Below are 22,188 nucleotides of genomic sequence, written 5' to 3'. Positions count from 1 at the left end.
AACCCTTGGAGATTAAAAAAATGATTGCTGAGGGACTTCCCTGGTGGTTAAGAATCCACCTGCCAATGCAGGGGACACGGGTTCGAGCCCTGGTCGGGGAAGATCCCACATGCCGCAGAGCACCTAAGCCCGCACGCCACAACTACTGAGCCCACATGCCACAACTACTGAGCCCGTGCTCTACAGCCCACGAGCCACAACTACTGAGCCTGCGTGCCACAACTACTGAAGCCCGTGTGCCTAGATCCCGTGCTCTGTAACGAGAAGCCACCGCAATGAGAAGCCCTTGCACTGCAACAGAGTAGCCCCCGCTTGCCGCAACTAGAGAAAGCCCACATGCAGCAACAAAGACCCAACGCAGCCAAAAATAAATAAATAAATAAATAAATAGATTAAAACTCTTATTAAAAAAAAAAGATGGCTGAGGGATTTCCCTGGTGGTCCAGTGGTTAGGACTCGGTGCTGTCACTGCCGTGGCCCTGGGTTCAATCCCTGGTCGGGGAACGAAGATCCCGCAATCTGGGGGGATCGTTAAAAAAAAAAAAAAAAAAGGATTGTTGAAACTAACAAAAGCATCACAGAAAACTTGGAAAATTTCCAAGAGGCACAAAAAACAACAAATGGAATATAAGAAATAAAAGATAAGTGACATGGAGGGTTAAACCCAGAGTCCCAACATTCTACTGTTAAAAGTTCCAGAAAATAAAAAGAGAAAACGGAGGGGAGATGACTGTTTAAAAAATACAGAAGCACGTTTTTCTTAGGGGAAGCACGCAAGCCTTTAGGTTAAAAGGGCTCCCCCCCCGTGCCCCGCACCCAGACTTCAGTGCAAACAAGCATCAGGAGACCATCGCAAAGGTTTCCATGGATCACACTCTGCTGACTCGGCAGGGGGCGGGGGGTGGGTCCTGGGGGGTCCCTGACCGAGGCCTCGGCCTCATTCTTTCAAACCAGATGAGCCGGCACTCCGCCCCTGCTGCAGTAAGACAACTCACCCCGCCGTGGAACTGGATGACCAGCTACCTCTCAGTCCCCGGCACTGGCTTGTGGAAACCAGGATTTTTTAAAAAAGTATATCCAATATCATTCAAATTGGAATTTTAAAACTGATAGATATTCATTTTTAACAGGTGAAAGTCACACCACAGCATTAACGATGATCATCTTGTGAAACTTCTTTCTATAATAAGCATCACCGGGAGGTTAAAGAATGCGGAGGCCCTGGCTTGCTGAAGCAGGATAGGGCCTGGGCATGTGTATGTTTACCAAGTCCCTCAGACCATGGCTCTGATACCGTCAAAGTTTGAAAACCACCGGCTTCGCTAAAAACGTTTGAACAATTGAAAAACGGCACTGGGCTTTGTCAAGATCTGGTTACAGCAAATCCGACATAAGAGGGCTTCCTTTTCAGCCAACACTTTCTCCACTCTCTGCCTGCCCTCCCAGCCCCTGTGACAGCCACCAGCCACCTGGAGTGACACACCACGGCTCACAGGCTGCAAGGGGAAGAGCAGCTTTGCTAAGCAACAGCTGTGGTTTTATTGTGTTTTTCAGCATTGCGGTTTTATTGTGCTTTTCCTGTTTCTTCCTTCTGCAGCACGAGAGAAAGAAGGTGGGCTTCTGAGCCTCCCAGAACGGAAGTCAGACCTCAACTCCACACTTCGCGGGGCCGAGGGTAAGTTATCCACCTTCTGACCCTTTGTCCCCCCTTCGCTCCCCCTAAAATTGTTCTGGGTGCTGAGGAGAAGGCATCTCCTCTCCATCTTCACCCTCCACCCCCTCCCTTCCAACCTGGCCATCCCAGTCCCTGGGAAAAGATACCACAACAAACCCTGCAGCCTTGTGCCAAGGAAGGGCAGTGGGGGATGCGCTATTCCCTGCCCCACCCACCTCCCCTAGTTGCGTTCAGCCTACATCGCATCAGGTGTTGCCCCAGCACGGTAACCATCCAGGTAAGCCAGTCCAGGTAACCATCAGGGCCAAACATGTTATTTGTTGGTGGGGAAAGTCAGAGCAGCAGGTAGAGAATCCCTCTTCTCCGCGCCCTCGCATCATCTGAGAGCACCAGCTTTCGATCCTGCTAAAGGCAGACAGTCCAGCATCGGCCTCACATTTCCTGGGCATATGTAGTGGCCTTTTCCCTGGACCTGTACCTACTGTCTGAGTCAGGAGGGCTCAGCTCAGCCGCGGTGATGAACCCAGACATTTCTGTGGCCGAGTGCAAGGGTTTCTTGTTTCGCTGATGAGAAGTCTGTTCTGAGTCAGGTGACTCTGATTCACGTGGCTTCCGTTTTGTGCCTCCACGATGGCCCATCACTGAGTCGAACGGAGAGCACTGGAATGTCGTGCTGGCTCTTAAATGGACCAGTGGCCGGAATTAGTCACATGTCCTAAGCTAACTTCAAGGGAGTCTGGGACTGCTGTCTTCCTGGGTATCCGGAAAGAGGAAAATAAGATCTGATGAAAATATAGCATTATTTCTGTCACTCCAAACACCCCTCCTTCTTTTCTTTTCTCTCTTTTTTTTTTAATTAAAGGCAAAAATTGGAGATAAGGGTATATTCCCTCTAGGAGAATATCCCGTTAGCATGTAAAAGGCCTCTGAATGGTATTACAGTGAAGAGGGAATCTATTTAATTCAGCATTTCCTGAACTTATTTGGTCATTGAGCCCTTTTTTTCTAAGTTTAATCTCCGTTGGAACTAACATTCTAAGCTACAAACTTTGGGAAATTGTCCTCGATGTGTCAGCTGTGGCCCTTGGTTCTCTCACCTGGTACCAGCCACCTCTCAGTGCACCTCGTCTGGAGCAGGGGACGCCCCTGGAGAATCCTGGAGCATGGCTACCCCACCCCACCCCATCGTGAACAGTTCTTTCTGGGCGCCTCCCCTCCCCACTTCCTGTGATTCACATCCACTGTGCAGCCCTTTTCCAGGAACTCATAAGAGGGAGGGGTGGGCCTCAGGCACAGATGCTTATTTGGAAGGGACCCAAGTTCAACCTCTGACCCAAAGAAGAATTCCCCTCGTCTGTTCAGGGTGAGGCCCTTCCCCTCTGTTGGATTCCTCCACTCGCTCACTTGCAATCCTCCTTTGGCCCTGCTGGGCGGCTCAAGCTGTTAGGCAGCCCTCTCTCCGGGAGCCGGGATCTGCTGTTGGGGACCCTGCTGCCCCTCTTCCAGCTCAGACTCCCTGGAGCAAGACAGCAAAGCCTGCTCATCACACGACAGACATCCGAGCGCCCACCAGCTGCCCCCACGTCTCACTCGGCCAAACTCCTGTGTCTTCAAATGTCTGTGACAGGGACTTCCCTCTCGGTCCAGAGGTTAAGACTTTGCCTTCCAATGCAGGGGGTGCGGGTTCAATTCCTGGTAGGGGAACTAAGATCCCACATGCCTCGGGGCCAAAAAACGAAAACATTAAAAAAACAAAACAAAAAAAAACCCAGAAGCAATACTCTTAACAAATTCAATAAAGACTCGAAAAATGGTCCACGTCAAAAAAAATCTTTAAAAAAAAAAAGTCTGCAACAGTTTCCAGGCCCCTCACCGCCTGCCCTCCACCCCCAGCCCCATCGTCAATGGCAAGGTCTGACGCATCTCCCATCACCTTTCTTTGGGCTCAGCATTCCGGTTTCCCGATATCTTCTGGACTCCTAATTGGGTCATGTATCGTCTTGGTGATTAGCTACTCTTTCTAGCTTTGCATTGCCTGCTAGCAAACTTGCTGAGCGTACTTCTGTGGCTCTGAGGCGGGCTGGGCAGGGGAAGGTGGATTTGGAGAGGCTCAGGGAGGAGGGGGCAGGGAAGAGTACTTATTGGGCTCACCTGCCAGCCCTCTCAGAGGCCAAGTTTATTTACACAGTTGCTCTCTTGCCCACCCTGCCCCTCCTGTTTCAGGAAACTTCCCCCGGGAACCCCTGCTGTCTTCCAACATGGTTTCCCAAGGGTTGCCATGGTCTCACCAGCCCTGCTCCTTTGTCCACAGTTCATTGGCCCAGACACGGGTTCATGACCTGATTTATGGCCTTGGCGAAGGGTCTAGGCAGCCTCTCACCAAAGTGAAGGATGTTAAATGTTCTTTGTTTTGATGATATTAAGCCGCATGAGCTGTTTGTAAATTTTGGAGACTAATCCCTTGTCGGTCGCATCATTTGCAACTATTTTCTCCCATTCTGAGGGTTGTCTTTTCGTTTTGTTTATGGTTTCCTTTGCTGTGCAAAAGCTTTTCAGTTTCATTAGGTCCCATCTGTTTATTTTTGTTTTTATCTAGTATCTCCCAGAGTAATGGACTGAAAAAGATCTTGCTGTGATTTATGTCAGGGAGTGTTCTGCCCATGTTTTCCTCTGTGAGTTTTACAGTATCTGGCCTTACATTTAGGTCTTCAATCCATTTTGAGCTTGTTTTTTGTGTATGGTGTTAAAGAATGCTCTAATTTCATTTCAATGTTCTTGATCTTGGGGAAATACTGGTCTGCAGGGAGAAGGGAATGCGGCCCACCAGCCACTGGGGCACAGACGCCCCAGTGCAGTGCCCAGCCCTGTGGGAAGGGCAAGCAGGCTGGGCTGTGACGTTGGCTGTTACGGTCTCGTGAAGCTAAGGCATGGGTCTAGCACACAGAAGAGAGATGGGACAAACATAGAAAGACAGTCAGATAGGTGCATTCACTGATGGAATACAGTTGGGTACATCTGCACATATATTTAATAACCAAAACACTCAGAAAAAAAATCCTCTTCCCAGCCCTACCCTGACTCAGCATGAAAGCGACACACCCTACCTCAGTGCCCTGAGACTGTGGCCCCGGCCTGACCACCTGCTGGCCTCCCTCCTGAGGGCCCGCACCTCTCCCTGTCCTCAGCAGCAGCTGAGGGTGCTACCAGCCAGTCCAGGACACCATCCCAACCCTGGCTTAACAGCTCTGCGGGGAACCCAAGCAGGTGTTGGGACCTGGCCAGCAGGTGCCAACAGGGTCTTGAAGCCCCGCGTGCGTCCAAGGACCATGCTTCGGACAGAGGGTGTGTCCATGGCTCTCAGGTGCACTCCTGGGGCCCACTGGGTGGGGGTGGGGAATGGGGGGATGGGACGCTGGTTGGCAGGCCAGAGGGGGCCAGCCTCCACGCAGAGCCTCTGCTACGCTGTCCTGGGGCCGGTGGGCCCTCGGCGTCCTCCTGTGAGCAGCTCCCTCCTGGTGGTGCAAGAGAAAGCAGAGCCTCCTCTGATTTCACCAGAGCGGATGGGGTAAGAGAAGGTGAGAGCATGTTGCCAGGATCCTAAAATCCAACAGACCGGCTGCTGAGCTCATTCCTTGGCGTCTGGGCAGGTGTCTTTTGTGCTTCTGACACGCACAGGTCACGGCTTTCCCGTAGCTGTGCTGGCTGAGTTACCTCCCTGGTGTTTTTCCCCTTGTGGATTTCCTGGTCCTATAACCTATTTACACCTGCCCCAAACCCTGCCTCATCAGGAGGCATGTCTGTCCCAACATGGCCACCTTCCTGGAATTCAGCCCAAATCAATACTTTGGGGGACTTCCTGCAGTGTTTCAAGGAAGCTTTGCCCACAGAAACTAAGGAGGACTCTCCAGCCCCCGGACCCTGCCATGAACACCAGCAAGTAAACACACACACCTCTCCCGTCCATCCTCCCACCCGCTAAGCCCACTGCTCCGGCTCCACTAGCCAGACTCCCACCCAGGAAGACAGCCAAGAACGACCCCTGGTCTGACAGTGGTGGTCAAGCCTCTAAGAAGATGGAGCTGGCTTCCAAATCTAAAACTACTTTTATTTGTGGTCGGTTCAGCATCAGGTGCCATTATCAATCAGCAGAATTATAAAACTGTACAGGAGGTACAAAAATAGGCCGTTTAACTTAGATACCCTCACGCCATCAAGCTTTAAAAATACACATAAAAACTGTACAACCTGGCAGTTTATAAAATACAAAGCTAAAAAGAGGATTTCAGGTTCCACAGAGGATTGTATCACACAATTAACACAGACCCATCCAACAATTAACTGTCCACAGAGAAGACACAATGGCACAGAATTAAAAAAAAAAAAAAAAATCACTTAAAAATTAACATTTTTACCCCAACCAAATTATTTATCCTTTAATGACAAAACTACTATAAGGCGTCCATCTTGTGGAAGGATACAGTATAACTTTTCTGTTTCCAGTTTTTAAATGGTCAGGGGTGTTGTCCAAAGCAAATCTGATGTGCTTTAAGCAAGTGCAATTGTCACTGGATACACTTCAGAGTAAAAATTAAATAAATATAAATAGGTTAAATAAATAGGTCACTGCAAAAAGAACGCTACCTAAGGTTTGCATCTGAGAATGCTGCAGAGTTGACCGGTAATGCTTTCTAGGTAAGCGGGGACTCCCCCGTCACAGCTTCTGGGACACTGAAAAGGAATACTGTACCCGCCAGAAACTCAAGAGCACGGGGTGAGGCGGGTGGGGTGGGGACTTTGGCTGGAAGTGTTGGTTAAGGCTGCTCTGAGGGGAGGCTCATCGCAGATGCTGTCTTTGTGGTTTTCCAATGAATACAGAGAGGATTTAAGTGCCGATAAAAAAATCAGGACCTGTTACACGTGGAAATCACTGTTTCATAAAGAAAACCAAGTACAAGGACGAGTAGACACTTTGGTTTAAAGGATAACGGGTCCAACACTGGAAGGCGGAATTCTGGCTCATCTGTACAGGACACCTGGCAACTTTCTTCCAGGCAAGGCCAATGCGCTAGAGCACAGTTAACTGAAACAACTACTCCGGGATGGTGAAGGGTGGCCAAGGAAAAGAAACACTGGAAAATACGAGGAAGAGGGATTTCAGAAGCTAAATGAGCAGAGAGAAAGCTAAAGAGAATTTAAAGAGGCTCCTTACAGGCGTGCTGTGCTCTGTCTTCCAGCACAGAAGGCTGTGAAAACGGAACCAGCCCACCTTCCTGGAGGACTTCAAGGCTGAGGATCCGATGACCAGAGATGCACAATGAGAACAGTCCCGGGAAATCCAAGCCTGGCCACAGTCTACCTTCAGAGAAGAAAGTGGCCAAGAGGACAAAGCCCTGCAACCCAAAGGCCCCCCACACCTTCGAGGTCAGATCAACCACCAGTTCATCTCTTTCACTGCGGTGATAAATGAATCGCGTTCACACAAAACCTCCCCCAAAGCATCAGGGCGAGCTCTGATAAGGGCCCTTCTTCTCCAGTTGGTGGAAAGGAAGCACTTTGCTGGACCCACTAACCTGTGGCTCTTCCACTGAAATACGTGTAATGGGTCGGAATAACGTCTCCCTGGGAAGAGCCTATGATGACTCTTGCACTGAGTGAGGGGGAGATGGGAGGGGACCTTTGCATCTGGGATTTTATACATCAGCCACCAGGTGGTTTAGTGACTTATCATGTAACACCAATGATTCCCAAGAGTGCAGACACTCTGGTGCCCAGTGACAGGTGGAGCTCTCTAAAAATTAAAGTTAAAAGGACTCAATAAGCAACATGAGAATTCTGGCAGGTGTGCCAAAGACAGATTCGATACAAGGGTCAACACAAGATTTAAATAGATTATGGTGTCCTTGGGATCCCTAACAGATGCGAATAAATTCTGTCTTAAAGATGAAGATGGTGTACTTGTAAAAAGTCAAACAGCCTTCAAAGAATCGTACTAAAGATCAAACAGCTCAGCAGTGACAGGACACGCGGCAGGTGCAGAACCCTCTTTTCGAGAAAGGAAGACACCTTCCCGCTGCGCCGAGCACAACAGGAAACCAGAATTCTAGAGACCAGGATGGGATAAACCAGATGGTGCCCACAAGAGACCTTTTCAAGTGGCCTGGAGGACTGACGGGTGACTGGGTTCCCAAAGGTGACGGAGAGAAGATGGACAGAAGGCAATCTGACCCCGGATCTGATGGGTGAAAACCCCAAACGCACGCCCTTCCCCACGCCCGCATCTTCTTTGCAGCACTGATATCTACTCACTGCCGTCTATCACTGGCTCATATGAAAGCCAAGGTTTTGCCTATTTTGTTCACCTGTGTCCCTAGCATGCGATATCCTGCCCAGCTCATACAGTAAGTGCTCAAATAAAATACATTGAATAAATGAGTTTGAGAAAGTTGGGTAGTTAAAAACTAGTATTGCAAGCAGAAAAGGAATTTTAAAAAAAGCTGTCCTGGAGGCAGGCTGGTCCAAAACAGAGAGATGACATAAACCCTGGGCTGCTGAGAATGACCTGGCTACTCCCCAGAGAGAACATTCAGCAGCGACCACGAGGCAAGGCAGCTGCCTCGCCAACAGCCCCGCCCCCCACTGCCCCCAGCACAGGAAGCTGACGGTCCTTTAAATCGCTCACGGCACCTTCTCCACTTCGTACTGTCTCACCGGTCAGGCCCGGCGGCAAAGCGACCTGCAGAGCCGCCACAGAACAGCGCGGGAGGGCGCTGGCTCAGGAGCATCAGAGCGGGGAGAAGAAAACCGTCCGGCTGTGTTCCTGAAAAACGGACAGCGTGGTACAAGACACCACGATGCTGACCAAGGATGCCGGGGTTCCCAGGTCTAAATGAGGTAACTGATGAGGTTTAAAGATGTAGGATAACATTAAAAGGAGAAAAGAAAAAAAAGTGACATTAGGCATTAGGAAAGGAAGGGAACTGAATTCTCTGAAGGCAGAATGAGCGCTTTTGATGAGTGGCCCTCATTCAAATCCACCACCAGAAAACGTCTTACAAGGAGAAGAAACAGCGATTTCTCTGTTAGTTAGTAAAACCAGACAGTAACATTCTTCCTCCTGAGAGGAGTCTCTGGGTTCACTAGGACCGAACTGCAACGATCCATTCCCCTGGCTGGAGAAAGCACACGCAAAACGCTTCCTTACGTGGTACCCTGACTGCATTTAACCTCTAAGCCTCTCGGTAGAGAAAAGACAGAGGAGTTTTTGACTAAAACTAAAGTTAAAAATTATATTAATTTTAGGGGGAAAAAACCCCATGGTATTCACATAATTTAGAGAATATTACTTTCATACATGTATATAGTGTTGCTATAACGTTTTACTCTTCAGCATTAGAGAATGTTCAACATACGAACACTCTTTCTGGAGGGGATGGGACTTTGGGTACCTTACAAAATAGAAGATGTATTCTATATCTTGCATTACTTCCTCACAAGCTTCAAGTTAAGTTCAGCTCACGCTAATGTAGCATTCTACAGTATGATCAAAATATAAAGTTATTAAAATCTGCCAAGAGAAACAGAAAAGCCTGCCCGAAAGTGTGTGGTGACCCTGGCCTTGGCCCTCTAACCCCTGGCCCGTCCTGCCAGCTCCAGGGACAGAGCAGCCTCATCGCCCACCTGCTGGCCAGGGCTCTCCCCGGGGGACCACGAGTGTCCCGTTTGGCCTGCTCCCCTCTGGTCCCAAAGGCCTGTCCCTGCCGGGATCGGAGCTGCTTTCCTTCATAGCCAGGGGACTTATCACCTCCTGCCCCCAAATGCTCCTCAACATCCCCAAGCACCCCAGGGCACGACTCCACCAAAGGCCACCATTCAGGCCACCGGTGCCCTGGGCCACAGCTGTCTCAGAACGCAGCATCCTCTTTGTTTCTGAGAGACCCGCAGACACACACTCACCTTCCAGAGTTCCAGGCTGGCCTCTCCCCACACCGCGTCCCCACCCTCAAGGCTCTCGCCACCCCCGAGGAAACACTGGTTACAGTGACCTGGGAACCTGTGGGCGCGTCTGTGATCAGTGAGGCATCTCCGATCCCTGGGGATGACGCCCTCTGAAGGTCCTCCTCCTCCTGGGCACCCTCTCCTCCGGAGCCTTGCTTCTAGCGGAGGCTGCACTTAGTGCACCTCGGCCCGGCTGGTCCAAGAGAGAGACGCTCCCGGTCCCAGCACGTAGGCACCACTGAAGGCTCCCTCAGCTCTCTTCCTTAAGGGCCCACACAGTGGCATCTCACAGGGAGTTTTAAAAGAAACGGAAGTCTGAAGCGAGTTTATCCAGGAGAAGGCAGAGGGTGCTCCCCTCTGCCTCTGGGAATGGCCCTCCTTCGCAGCCGTCCCCCGATAGTCAAGCTTTCACGGCCAATGTCTTCCCAGCTCCCTCGTGGGTCGGGAGGGGGGGCGCGGTCACGCCTCCCACTTTCCGGGGTCAGCATCCTCCCCTGCTGGCTGCAGAGCAGGCAGCTCGAGGCACTTGGCTTTGCAGCCTGGTCTCCCTGCTCGGCAGGAGACGCCAGGCTGTGGCTTGTAGAGACCAGGCCCTTGGTCCCAGCGGGGCCGCCGGCACGGAGGCCGCCTGGCTCAGAGGGCGTCTGGAGTCACTGGGGGCCGGGGCTCGGGGGGCTCGTGGTAGTAGGGCTGGAAGGGCCTCTCGCGGCGGCACAGCTCCATGGCACGGTAGGTGTGGGAGAGGAGGTGGGGGAAGCGCGACGTGAAGTAGCGCACGAAGCCGTCGGGAAGGGGGCCTAGCGTCTCCCGCACCTCCTCGGGCAGCTCCCGGTAGTGGTGCTTCTGTAGACGGGAGGGGGGCGACACAGACCCACGGTCAGCAGAGAGGAGCCCGCGGGACCCGGCAAGACCCTCGCTCAAGAAACACCGACCGTTAGGCCGCGTAAAGGAACCACCCACCAGCACTGGGCGCCGCTTCCCCTCCTTCCCGGGAGGCCTCGGAGCCGAGCGAGGCCTGCGCGGGGAGGGCGGGGCGAGGCCTGCGCGGGGAGGGCGGGGCGAGGCCTGCGCGGGGAGGGCGGGGCGAGGCCTGCGCGGGGAGGGCGGGGCCAGTCCCGGGCGGGAAGGCCCCCCCACCCCCACCCCGTCAGAAGGAGTTTATCTGTGCACATCCAGGCACCGAACAAGTCAGCAAAGGATGTAGCACCCGGGAGCCCGCTTCTAGCAGAGGCTGCACTGTGACCTGTATCCCCGCCTCAACATCCCTGGAGGGAAAGTTCATTCAGGGGAAGAAGCAGCCTCTAGTGTTTCCTGTGCAGCCGAGGCCTCCCAGCCTCTGTGAGGTCCTCATCCAGAGGGGCTGGAGGACCCCCAGAGAAGGGATATGAGCAGGGGGGGCTGCGCTGCGGCCCCGCCCGGACCGCCGTGTGCTCATAGCCCTCACCTTATTTCTCATGGCCCGGAGGAGATCTCGGACAGAGCCGCCTTTATAGGTTCTGAATTTACGCAGATCTACGAAAAAAACAAGGAAGGCAATGTAAAAGACAAAACAGATTTCGAAAGAAAACAATTCCTGGGGCTCCTGGGGATCAAGCAATCGGACCAAATCATGACCTAACTCCATTCTTGTCACTGACAGGCGCACTTCCCCAGACTGAACCCCAGGGCGGCAGTGTTAGTCTGAATTCCACCTCCCTTTCTCACCTGCGATCAGAAATGACCGCCGAGGGCAAGACACCTGTCACTGACCTGTCACTCAGACAACTGGGACACACGTCAGAGCAATGGTGTGACCTGTATCCAAACCACAGGAAGCCTCAATCCCAGAAGCGGTATTTGGAGCCCCAAACGGCCTGGAGTTGCCGTTTCCACGTCTGCTTCTCAGAAACAGCTGCTGCTTTTGCACCGCTTCCACCAACACTGACCCCAGGGGCACCGCGAGGTCACCTGTCTGGAGGGGGACAGTGATGTTCTCCCTCCAGTCCATCTTCACCACAGCCCGCCCGCCGCGCTCCAGCTGCTTCACTATCGGGCCGTCTAGGGACTCCTTCTCTATCCGGTCACTCACGTCCTGGGAGGGAGACAGGGCAACAGGTAACAGTCAGTGTGCAGAGGCTCTGAGAGCCAGAGGACGGACACTCTGAGTGCCGGGACGGCCACCCCTGCCTGAGCCTGAGCCCAGAGCCGGGCAGCAAGCGTCCTGCCTTCTCCCCTGTCCATCACCTCTTCCCTGGGAGCAGCCCCGTCTGCCACTCGCTGAGGAGAGGCCCACACGGACCATCTCCACCTCAGACCTGCAGTGCCTCGCCCGTGTTTCACACATACATGCCACACAGGGCCACGTGTGCAAACCGTATTCATCGATGAACCAAAAAAAAAAAAAATGGTCCATTTTGATTCGCATCCTGTGACTTTTGTGTACCCACTGGAACAGGACATGCTCAGAGCCATGACTGATGCAGGGTTGTCACTCCTCATTCAAACAATTAGGAAAGACAGATGAAGCCAAGACTTCTTTCAGAGGAGAAAAGCTGGTGACAAGAGTGTGGGCTCTGGAGGCCCCGGCCCTGGATCTAAATCCTGCTCGGGGTCCGAGGTATGCACCTGAGCACGGGCCTCTCTGAGCCCCGGCCAGTGAGACAGGTCCACCAAGCAGCCTCATGGGGCTCACGGGCCCAGCCACTCTGCAGCACGTGGGATCTTCCCGGACCAGGGCACGAACCCGCATCCCCCGCATCGGCAGGCGGACTCTCAACCACTGCGCCACCAGGGAAGCCCTGGCTTTTCTTTCTTTGATGAAGATGAAGTCAGACTGGCTGGCCGTCTAACTTGCAGTTGCGGGAAGAAAGCCTTGGTGGGGGGGATTGATGGTCAACTCGGGTACACGGGGGGCACATGGTGCTGAGCCGCAACGTCGGTACAGCTAGTGACGCGGACGGAAGCTGGGGGTGTTTGCAAGGCACGTGACTTGGAGATACTGAGAGTTTACATCCTAACCCTGGTGGGGTGAAGGTCCCTTTGTGTGAGCTTCATTCCTGCTCTATGTCTTGTGATCATCAAAGTGACCTGGATAGGGACTTCCCTGGTGGTCCAGTGGCTAAGACTCTGTGCTCCCAATGCAGGAGGCCCGGGTTCGATCCCTGGTCGGGGAACTAGATCCCACATGCATGCCGGAACTAAGAGTTCACATGCCGCAACTAAAGAACCCACATGCTAAGACTAGGGAACCCGCATGCCAAACTAAGACCTGGTGCAGCCAAATAAATAAATAAATAAATAAAAAGGACATTAATCAAAAAATGTTAATAATATTAAAAAAAACACACACACACAACAAAGTGACCTGGCTAGTGTGAGGGTCCCTGGAAGACACCTGCACTCAGACGTAATGTTATCGCACACTTAGAGTACAGTATAGTGTAAACATGGACTCTTATATGCACCGGGAAACCTAAACGTTCATGTGGCTCCCGTTATTGCGACATCTGCTTTATCAGGGTGGTCTGGAGCCAAACCCGGTCTGCCCGTATGGAGAAAATATATTAAAATGTCAACTGTGGTTATCTCTCGGTTATGGAATTACGGGGTCATTTGTTTTATTCTTTGTCCTTTGCTGTAGTTTCTGGAAAAAAAACTGGAAAGGTTACATGAAAATTTTTGATAAAGACAACAAATGTCTCCACCTGGAAGAACTGGAGCTGCTTTTCTAGGCTCCAGAAGAACGGGTGTTTCAGCACATGCTTCGCTGACGGGCGCTTCTGAGGATCCATTGCAATCATCTTCTCTATTAACTCCCGGGCAATAACGTCTTCTACAAAGGAGGAAAATAAACATGCGACTCGTTATTACCAGTCTAAAGCCACAAGCAAATACCCACAACCCTGACAGTCTGCATGCCCTGTGACTCAAGGTTCTACGGACAGGAACTCAATCCAATAACATAAGAGCTTGCACAAGACTTCAGCCAAGGAGAGTCCTCACTGCGCGGTTAGTGAAAAAGAGTGATTGGAAATACTCGATATCAGAGGCTCGGGTGACACCATTGTGCCTCCACACGCTGGACTGTGGGCCACCAGGATGACGTGCTGGCTGAATGCGGACGGACGCAGAGAGAGTCAAGATGAAGTTTAAAAACGGGCACGCTGCAAAATACTATGCACTATTTAACCCCATTTTTATAAAAATATGCATACATGTCTAGATAGATGATCAGAATAATAGATACAAAGGTATTAGGAGCAGTCATTCATCACTGTATAATGGGATTCTAGCCTTTATGCTAATCTGTTTTGTCTCCAGGGAATAAGGAAAATTAATCCATGGGCAAAACAGTAAGATGGTTTAAAGTTTTTCAAAAGGCAACAGTGGGGTGTCACGGGCCAATTATAATGCGGGAAACCCTGAAGTCAGGCAGAAAGACTTGTCAGCTGCGTGCCTGGAGAGCGAGGACCCAGCCCGTCTGTCCTCAGCCCAGGCCGCACGCGCTGACCACTGGCCCACACACGAGAGCCCAGTGTATGCAGCATGGCCTTTCCGTCTCCCCAAACGTCAGGGCAGGAAGGGACCTCAGATTATTTAACCCTCACGAGTCACAAGCTGGAAAACAGAGGTCCCCCAAGGGGGCCTTACCCAGGTCACACAGGTCATCGTGTGACCTGAAGGAACCCGGGAACTGCTTGGCTTTAGAAGGCGGCGCTTCGAGGACACCCTACCCAGCCCTCCACCAGCTCTGGACCCAGTCGTCAGTTCACTGAGGACCACAGGGCGAGCAGCTGGAAAGAAGGGCCTCTGGGGAGTCAGAGCCGGCCCCACCCCCGCCCGCAGGGGCCGCTCCCGAGGCCCCCGAGCCCTGCTGCCCGCTCACCGTGCTTCTCAGGGTGCAGGCAGTCCAGGCTGCAGGCGCCCAGGAGGATGTTGGCCTGCCGCTGCAGGGACTTGCCAAAAGGGTGGCTGCCCTCAGATATCACGTAGTAAAAGACGCAGCCCGCAGAGAAGATGTCCACCGTGTAGGTCTGAAAAGAAACTCGGGGCATCAGAGGGCTTCAGGGGAGAATTCTCATTCTAACTCAGCAGCAGAGGAGGGGGTTGTTGCTGCTGATTCTTCCACCTAGAAGGTGCCTTAGGAGAGCCGGCTGAAAGTTCTGATGGCCTCAGAGCAGTGCTGGGTGCCCTGCAGGTCCCACCCGAGTGCTGGAGGTCCCAGTGGAGAACTGGGCTCTGGACCCAATGCCTGCGATGCCTGCTGGCTCTGCCACTGGCCCTCGGAAGCCCCCTGGTCACTCTGCGCCTCAGCGTCCATGACCACGAAACGAGGATGACCCCATGGGGCTGTTGTGAAGATTAGATGCACACGTTAAGTGTGAAAACGGTGGCTCAAACCAGTGCTCGGCCCACAGGACGCTCTCTCCTTGCTGCTAGTTATTCTTCACCCAACCAGCATGCAACTCCTCGTGGGCAGGAATTTCTGTGCGTTTGCTTCCCTGTTGTCCCCCCAGGGACTTCCAAGGTGCCCACATATGACAGGTCTTAACACTGGGTTAATAAACGAAATAAAACCAGTTTTTGGTGGGAATACCTTGGTGGTCCAGTGGTTAGGACTTTGCACTTTCACTGCCGAGGGCGCGGGTTTGATCCCTGGTCAGGGAACTAAGATCCCACAAGCCACGTGGCGTGGCCAAAAAAAAAAAAAAAAGTTTTTAGTTCAAAAACAGTCCCAGAGAACATATGTATATGTATAACTGATTCACTTTGTTATAAAGCAGAAACTAACACACCATTGTAAAGCAATTATACCCCAATAAAGATGTTAAAAAAATAAATAAAATAGACCAAAAAAACCCAAAAACAGTCCCAGAAGAAGATTAGTTAACAAATTTCCAGTGAGCTCACTTTGATGTTATCTAATACCACGTCTCACTTATCCCGTGAAACCATTCCATGCCTACAGATGAAATGTGTGTGTATGACGCCTAGCATGTCTACATGGGGTGTTACACTGGGATGGTTCCCGAGCACGGCGTGGGTCCCTCACGTCAGGCCCCGCCACTCGGATTCTCCACCAGACAACGTGAGGCTCTAGCGAGAGAAAGCCAGGAGCTCGTCGCCTTCCTCACTGGAGAAAACACACCCTTCACAAGAGCCCTGTGAGGTGAGCAGAGCAAATGTCACCATCCCCAGATGAAGACACGGACAGAAAGGCTCAATGACAAGCCCAGGGTCACTGCTGGATAGCGACAAACCAGGACAAGATGCAGGTCTTATTCCCGAGCCCAGTCATCTTTGTTCTACTTCATCAGAATGTTCCTTAGGTGGGTGACAGATTCAGGACAGGAGGAACAAGTCCACCACCACTGAAGCGCTCACCTGGTGGCCACTTCTCACCTACTGACTGTGTCGTTAATGCTCTCCGTTTTCCGTTTCCTGCAGCCCAGGCTGCCTGACTCCCCAGCATCCTTACCACTCATGCTGCCCCCTGGGGGCTTGCGTCCCACATGCTGGGCCCCTCTGCCCCCAACCCTATGGGCTCATCTCTAGGCTCAGTTATGTTCTTTCCCAAACTCATTTCTGCCACTTGTCCTTGTAGTTTAAATACTCCATAAGCTGATAGAATACACGGGCCGCCAAGTCTGAGGTAAGCTGAATCTTTGGAAAGACTCAATGCGAGGGAGTTGCTACAAAAACTGCTGTGGAATTAGATGTGGGAGACTCAACTGTAAGCGACAGGACATAAATAGCTGAAAGCTAGGATTCTGCTTTCAAATCACTTAGGAGGTGTCTGAAATGTCTGAGTCTCGATCTAGAAGTCACAGAAGGCATGTGAGTGGGCTGCATACAAGAGAGGAAACGAACAACTCCATTCAGTTGGACCCAAGTCAAAAAAAAGATCTTGTCTTACATCAAAGACTTCCTTAAAGAGTCACATGACTTACTTTAAGTCAAAATAAAATGTTTAAGGTGTGTATGTATTTCCTTATGATTTTTCATCGTAACTGACCTTTTTGATTAACTGACCAGCTGCGGTCCCCCGTGAGTAGGATAAGAGGCTCCACTGAATCTAATCTATTTTAGGATGGCTGATCCCATCCAGGTCTGATCAGGGAACGCCACATAATCCTCCAATGTCTTACTGGGCTAGAAAGCAAGGTGCTCAAACATGACTGGGCTCTCAGCAAAAGGATGCAGAAGCCAGCGTGAAGGGGCTCCTGCTGGCCAAACTGGAACAATCTGAGTACCAAAAGGAATAGGAACAAAACCAAAAACAAACAAAAATGAGTAAGGACTACAATGGATTATACTGCTATTTTTTTTAAATCCGTGAGTCCACAGAGAGAGAGAGAGAAAAGGAATATAAATAAAGTTCTTCTTTACAGAAAAATGTCAGCTAATAAATGTAGACTTTCTACGAATGCAGTGATTCAGGCAAGGATTGCCAATGGACGCTGAACCATCAGGTGGGTGACTGCTGGTGATGGGATATTCACACTCTGCCAGAGCATCGCCCCACACAGTCCTAACAAAGGGGAGATGCCAGTGTCACCGCCTGCACCAGCTGCTTCAACTCAGCATCACCATTAGGGATGCAGTAATGGTACAACCCAACTGGGACTGTTCTTACCAAAAACACTTAACTTGAATCTAGTCAAGCCCTTAGACCTATGTCTAGTTCACAGGAATACAAGGAACAGGCAAGTTAAATACCACCAAGAGGAAATGAGTGAGCGAATCCCGAGCGAGGCATTCTACAGAGAAGTGCCCCGACTCTGCAAAGAGCCACCGTCGTGGGACAAGAAAGCTGGGAGAACTGTGTTGATGAAAGGAGACCGAATCAAGCGCCATGTAACAAACACACCTAATTGGGTCCTGCTTTACAGAAACCAGCTCTACAAGAGACATTTGGTGAACAACTGGGGAAACTTGAATATGCATTGAACACTAGGTATCAATGGAAACAGTATTAATGGCTGAGGTGTGAGCATGGGTAGGTGGTCAGGAGGTAGAAGGTACCTGTCCTTGGGAGGCGTGTGCTGAGGTGTTTAAGGTAAAGGGCTGGGAGTCCTGCCACTCATATTCGAATGGTTGCAGGAACAGACAGAGAGTGAAAAATACGGACGAATGTTGAATCTAGGTAGAGGTACAGAGGCATTCACTGCTCTCAATTTTCTGTATGTCTAAAAATTCTCAAAATAGAAAGCTGGAAAAACAAAAACAAATCAAAAACAGAATGAAAACTGGAAGCTTGCTCACCTTACGCAAGTCCTGATTTTCCAGTTGCCCAAAATAGGGGGGGAAAGGATTGGAAGAGTACGGGGGAAAAAAACAGACAACTGCCTACATTCACCCCTTTCATTCCTCTGGACAGGAGACAGTGTTAGAGTGCTGGCAGAGTGCTGCTGGGGGAGAAGCTCTCCGCTACAGAAACGTCCCTCTCCGGCAGTGAGTGCTCCAGCCCGCCCCCCTGGGCCTGGAGGCTCTGAATCCCCTGGGAACAAGAGGCTGCTTCCGCAGTTTTCACGGAGCCACGCCTACACTCACGGGGTTCTCCTTGCAGTCTTCGCTCAGCATCTCCGGGGCGATCCAGCCTTCTGTGCCGGGTACCCCTGAGCGGCGGCTGAAGCTGTGTCTGCCCACTGCCAGCTTCTTACAGAGGCCGAAGTCGGAGATCATGGCCTTGATCCTGCCGTGTGCGCTGGGCATGGAGAGGAGGATGTTGTGTGGCTTCAGGTCTCTGTGAACTAACACAGAACTCCAGGTTAGTCCCGTGCTTGGACTCCTTCTGCGATGGGGATGGGCCCTCCTCAGATTCTCAACAGACCCGCTGCTGCCTGTAAAGGTTCTGGCTCTCAAATGTGTTAAGTCCTCTCTTTCTTCAACAACAGGGACCCCGTGAGGCAGCAAAGAGCTTCGACAGAGGCAAGGACCACCTGAGCAAGTTGTCCCCCCGCCTGATAAGGTGAGGCTTCTCACCGATGTTGAGGGAGTGCAGGTGGGCCAGGCCCGAGGTGGTCTGCTGCAACAAGGTGATGGGTTCCAGGCCGAGGTGGGCAAAGTCTTTCTGCTCCACGTACTGCAAGAGACACGAAGGCTGGGTCACGGCACAGGGCCCTCAGGACTTCGCTCCTCAGCATACCTTCTCTCTCTCTCTTTTTTTTTTTTTTGCGGTACGCGGGCCTCTCACTGTTGTGGCCTTTCCCGTTGCGGAGCACAGGCTCCGGACGCGCAGGCCCAGCGGCGAAGGCCCACGGGCCCAGCCGCTGCGCGGCATGTGGGATCCTCCCGGACCGGGGCACGAACCTGTGTCCCCTGCATCGGCAGGCGGACTCTCAACCACTGCACCAGCAGGGAAGCCCTCTCTCTCTTTTTTTAAGTGATTCAATTTTATTTAGAAAAATTCGGCCTGAAGGTTTTTGCTTTAATAAACATTTGGTATCGGGTCAGCTCGTTTTCTTTGATCATATTTTAACAAACAAATGGGAAGTTTTACTGACAATATTCTCCGTTCAAATCCGTATTTTCCAGCAGACTTTCTTTTCCCCTGAAAGACTGACTTAAACAAGCAAACAAAGCTCCAGCTTACTAGTTTATAATGAGGTGACGAGAGGGGAAGGAACCCAAGTTCACTGCCTCCTACAGGTAAGCCTGCAATGAAGCCAAATGATACTGAAATATCACAGTTGCACAGCCTGGAAACTGCGCAAAAGGGGTTCAATGGATTATCTTAATGACTCAAGTCATCAACTAGCATCCCCCTAGCCCACACCAGCCCTGACCGGCGATGGGAGGAAGGATCGACCAGGTTTCCTGGAGGCCAAGAGGGAGAGAGGTACCAACTGCAACCACAGACTGCCCCGGGCAGCCGAGGGGACCACACAACTAAATCTGGGGAGAGGGAAGTGCGCTACATTTCCACTGTTGGTGGTTAAAATGGGTACATACCCTTGTCAGCATGCATCAAACCGTACACTGAAAACGAATACGTTGTATTGTAACCTCAATAAAGTTACTAAAAAGAAATTTAAAAAATAAGGAAACTGGCAGTCCCTAAAACTGCACCCGAGCTGCCGGGAGAAGGGAGCCGACGGTGGCGCTGGCAGAGCCGTCGGTGACCTGGGGCCACCCACCTCCTGCAGGGTGGCCGCGCACAGCTCGATGGCGATGTACTGGAACTGCCGGTCCCTCTCGGTGCAGAAGTAACGGATCACGTTTGGGTGCTCGTCCGACTCTCGCAGCAGCTGGACCTCACGGTCTGCGAAACTAAAACACTCGGGGAGGATCCTCTTGACGGCCACGTCGCGGTTGTCAAACATGCCACTGCAGGACGAGGAGCGGGGTTGGCTGTGGAAACGCCAGGAGAACCCTGGGCCTGCGGGACTCCTTCCACCTGATGCAGCGTCTGCCTCGAAGGCCTCACAGCCTGGGGGGCCCTGACCAACCGCCCAGCGGCCCCGCGGCCATCACTTCCCCCTGTGGGGAACTCTTCCATCTGGTCACTGCGATAACCCCACTGTGCCCCTGGAGCCGATGGGAGCTTGCACGTGAGGTGGTGAAGGCTCAGGGCTCTCCAGGCCACTCACCGGTACACAATTGTGCCCTCGGCTCCGTGGCCCAGGACGTCCTTCGGACAGAATGAGATTTTCCCAACTATCACCATGCTGGTTTCCTCATCTGGGACAGAACAGAAAAAAGGACAAACATAACCTAACAACCTTGAGGCTAGAATGGCTACAAGCTTCCTGAGCTCAGACTGAGGGGCCCTGGAGAGCAGGAGCTGCTGGGCCCCCTCCCCAGTCACGCCCAGGGCCACCTCCTCGCCTGCCCCTGCCCTCTGTTCCAGCTTTTACTTTCACTACTGTGAGGACAGAAGCCTGAAGACAGGGCTTCTCTACAGATCCACCCAAAGGTCTGTACCGGAAACATGCAGGTAGTGCCGGGGGACGCGTGAGATGGAGAGACCAGTAGCAGAGTGTCCAGCCTGAGACTCAGGACTCTGAGGTCTCCTGCACTGGTTCCACACCAATCCCCTCAGATGATCGGCCCTGACCGCCGGCCTGAGCCCCCCTCCCGCACGAAAGCAGACCAACAGCTGCACCTTTGCACGTGGCCACCGGCCGGCCTCAGGGGCGCTCTCGAACCAGAGGGCCAGTGCACCTCTGGTCAGCAGCGACTCTCAGCCCTCTGTACAGCAAGATGGAGGGAGGGCCACAGTGGCTCCCTCTGCGGGGCAGAGGCCTCGGGATGGGGCAGAAGCCCCGCCCCCGGAGTGGGGGGGGAGGGGGGGAGACCTCGGTGAACCCTTGGGAACAGCACTTCATAATCCCGTGGAGACCCCCAGGAAGGGCATGGGGCTTTACGGTTCTCAGGTCGTGCTCCAGCGAAAGAGAAGGCGGCACCAAAATGGCAACTCGCTTTACCCTCGTCATCCTGCTCCGGGAAGGGGCTGCTGGCAGCCCTGGAGGTGGAGCCGCTGGAGTGGAGCGAGTGGTTGGAGGCTCTGGGGGACGTGCTGGGGCTGCTGGTGGCCGAGCTCTCCGAGTACTGTCCGCACGAGTCCAGGAGGTCGGTGTCCTGAGCTGCGACATCTCCAGGTGGGTGGAAGGGCAGTTGCTGCTGTTGCAGGAGCTGGATCTTCTCTAGTTCCTTCTGAAACTGCTGGTGCTGGAGCTGCCGCTGCTGACGTCGGCTCTGGGAAGAGAAACCCACAACCCGGCCAGTGCAGCCCGGCGCCCAGCGCACAAGCGGGCGGGACGGGGCAGGCTCCTGCGGTGGAGGAAGAGGGGACACTTGAGGTGACCCCACGGGGCAGGACGAGGCCAGTGAGAAGGCCGCGGGGGGCAGAACGTGGTCAGCGATTGGAGCTCTTCCTGCCAGTTAGACTTCCCAGTACAGCCCATCCCCCAACTGGAGGGGCCCGTCAGGGGCAGCAGAGGAGGGATTCCACTGGAGGTGGAGGGCTGGGCCAGATGGAGGGGGTTCCAGTCAACTCTACAATTCTGGGACTTTTATGAAAGTCTGGGGGACTTCCCTGGCGGTCAAGTGGTTAGGACTCCACACTTTCACTGCCGAGGGTGCAGGTTCAACCCCTGGTCGGGGAGCTAAGACCCTGCATGCCCCACGGTGCGGCCAAAAAAAAAAAAAAAAAAAAAAATCCACAAAAGTCTGGGAATTGTTGCAAGAGTGAAACCAAACAGGAAGAATGGGTACCAGGTGGCTGAGAGTGTGGTGGACACAGGGAAGACCCAGGCTTGCTGTCTACCATGGCCGTACACATGACAGAGGTTGGTGCACAGATCACCAGCAGTGCAGAGGCGGGGACGCCACTGGGGCTCGGGGCCACCTGGCCATCTGCCCACAGCTGCACAGCCAGGATGTGGCAGAGTGGGGCTGAAACACAGGGAGCCTGGCCGAGATCCCACTCCCATTTCATCATGCTGCCTTCCCCACACCCCACACTCTTCTCATTTAGTCTGTACAATTCATTCCATCATACTTTGAAGTGGCAGCGACCTGTGATTATTAATTAC

General features: G+C 52.6%; 1 protein-coding gene across 1 annotated transcript in view; it reads right to left on the bottom strand.

The window, feature by feature from the left end:
- Window positions 1–10,303: 10,303 nt before the first annotated feature.
- Window positions 10,304–22,188, bottom strand: part of ERN1 (endoplasmic reticulum to nucleus signaling 1) — a gene marked incomplete at its 3' end in the record, with an annotated part of 77,902 nt that continues 66,017 nt past the window's right edge. Inside the window, exons 13-22 of the mRNA XM_082678878.1 lie at window positions 21,079–21,349; window positions 20,242–20,332; window positions 19,789–19,978; window positions 18,635–18,734; window positions 18,203–18,402; window positions 14,535–14,682; window positions 13,354–13,481; window positions 11,618–11,741; window positions 11,115–11,182; window positions 10,304–10,513 (exon numbers count right to left, since the gene is read on the bottom strand). Of these exons, the coding sequence (XP_082535004.1) occupies window positions 10,304–10,513; window positions 11,115–11,182; window positions 11,618–11,741; window positions 13,354–13,481; window positions 14,535–14,682; window positions 18,203–18,402; window positions 18,635–18,734; window positions 19,789–19,978; window positions 20,242–20,332; window positions 21,079–21,349 (1,530 nt within the window). The remainder of the gene's footprint in view (window positions 10,514–11,114; window positions 11,183–11,617; window positions 11,742–13,353; window positions 13,482–14,534; window positions 14,683–18,202; window positions 18,403–18,634; window positions 18,735–19,788; window positions 19,979–20,241; window positions 20,333–21,078; window positions 21,350–22,188) is intronic.

The sequence above is a fragment of the Grampus griseus genome (assembly GCF_964374135.1).
Source record: "Grampus griseus genome assembly, chromosome: 20".
Classification (NCBI taxonomy): Eukaryota; Metazoa; Chordata; class Mammalia; order Artiodactyla; family Delphinidae; genus Grampus; species Grampus griseus.
This window is presented reverse-complemented; position numbering and strand designations above follow the sequence as displayed.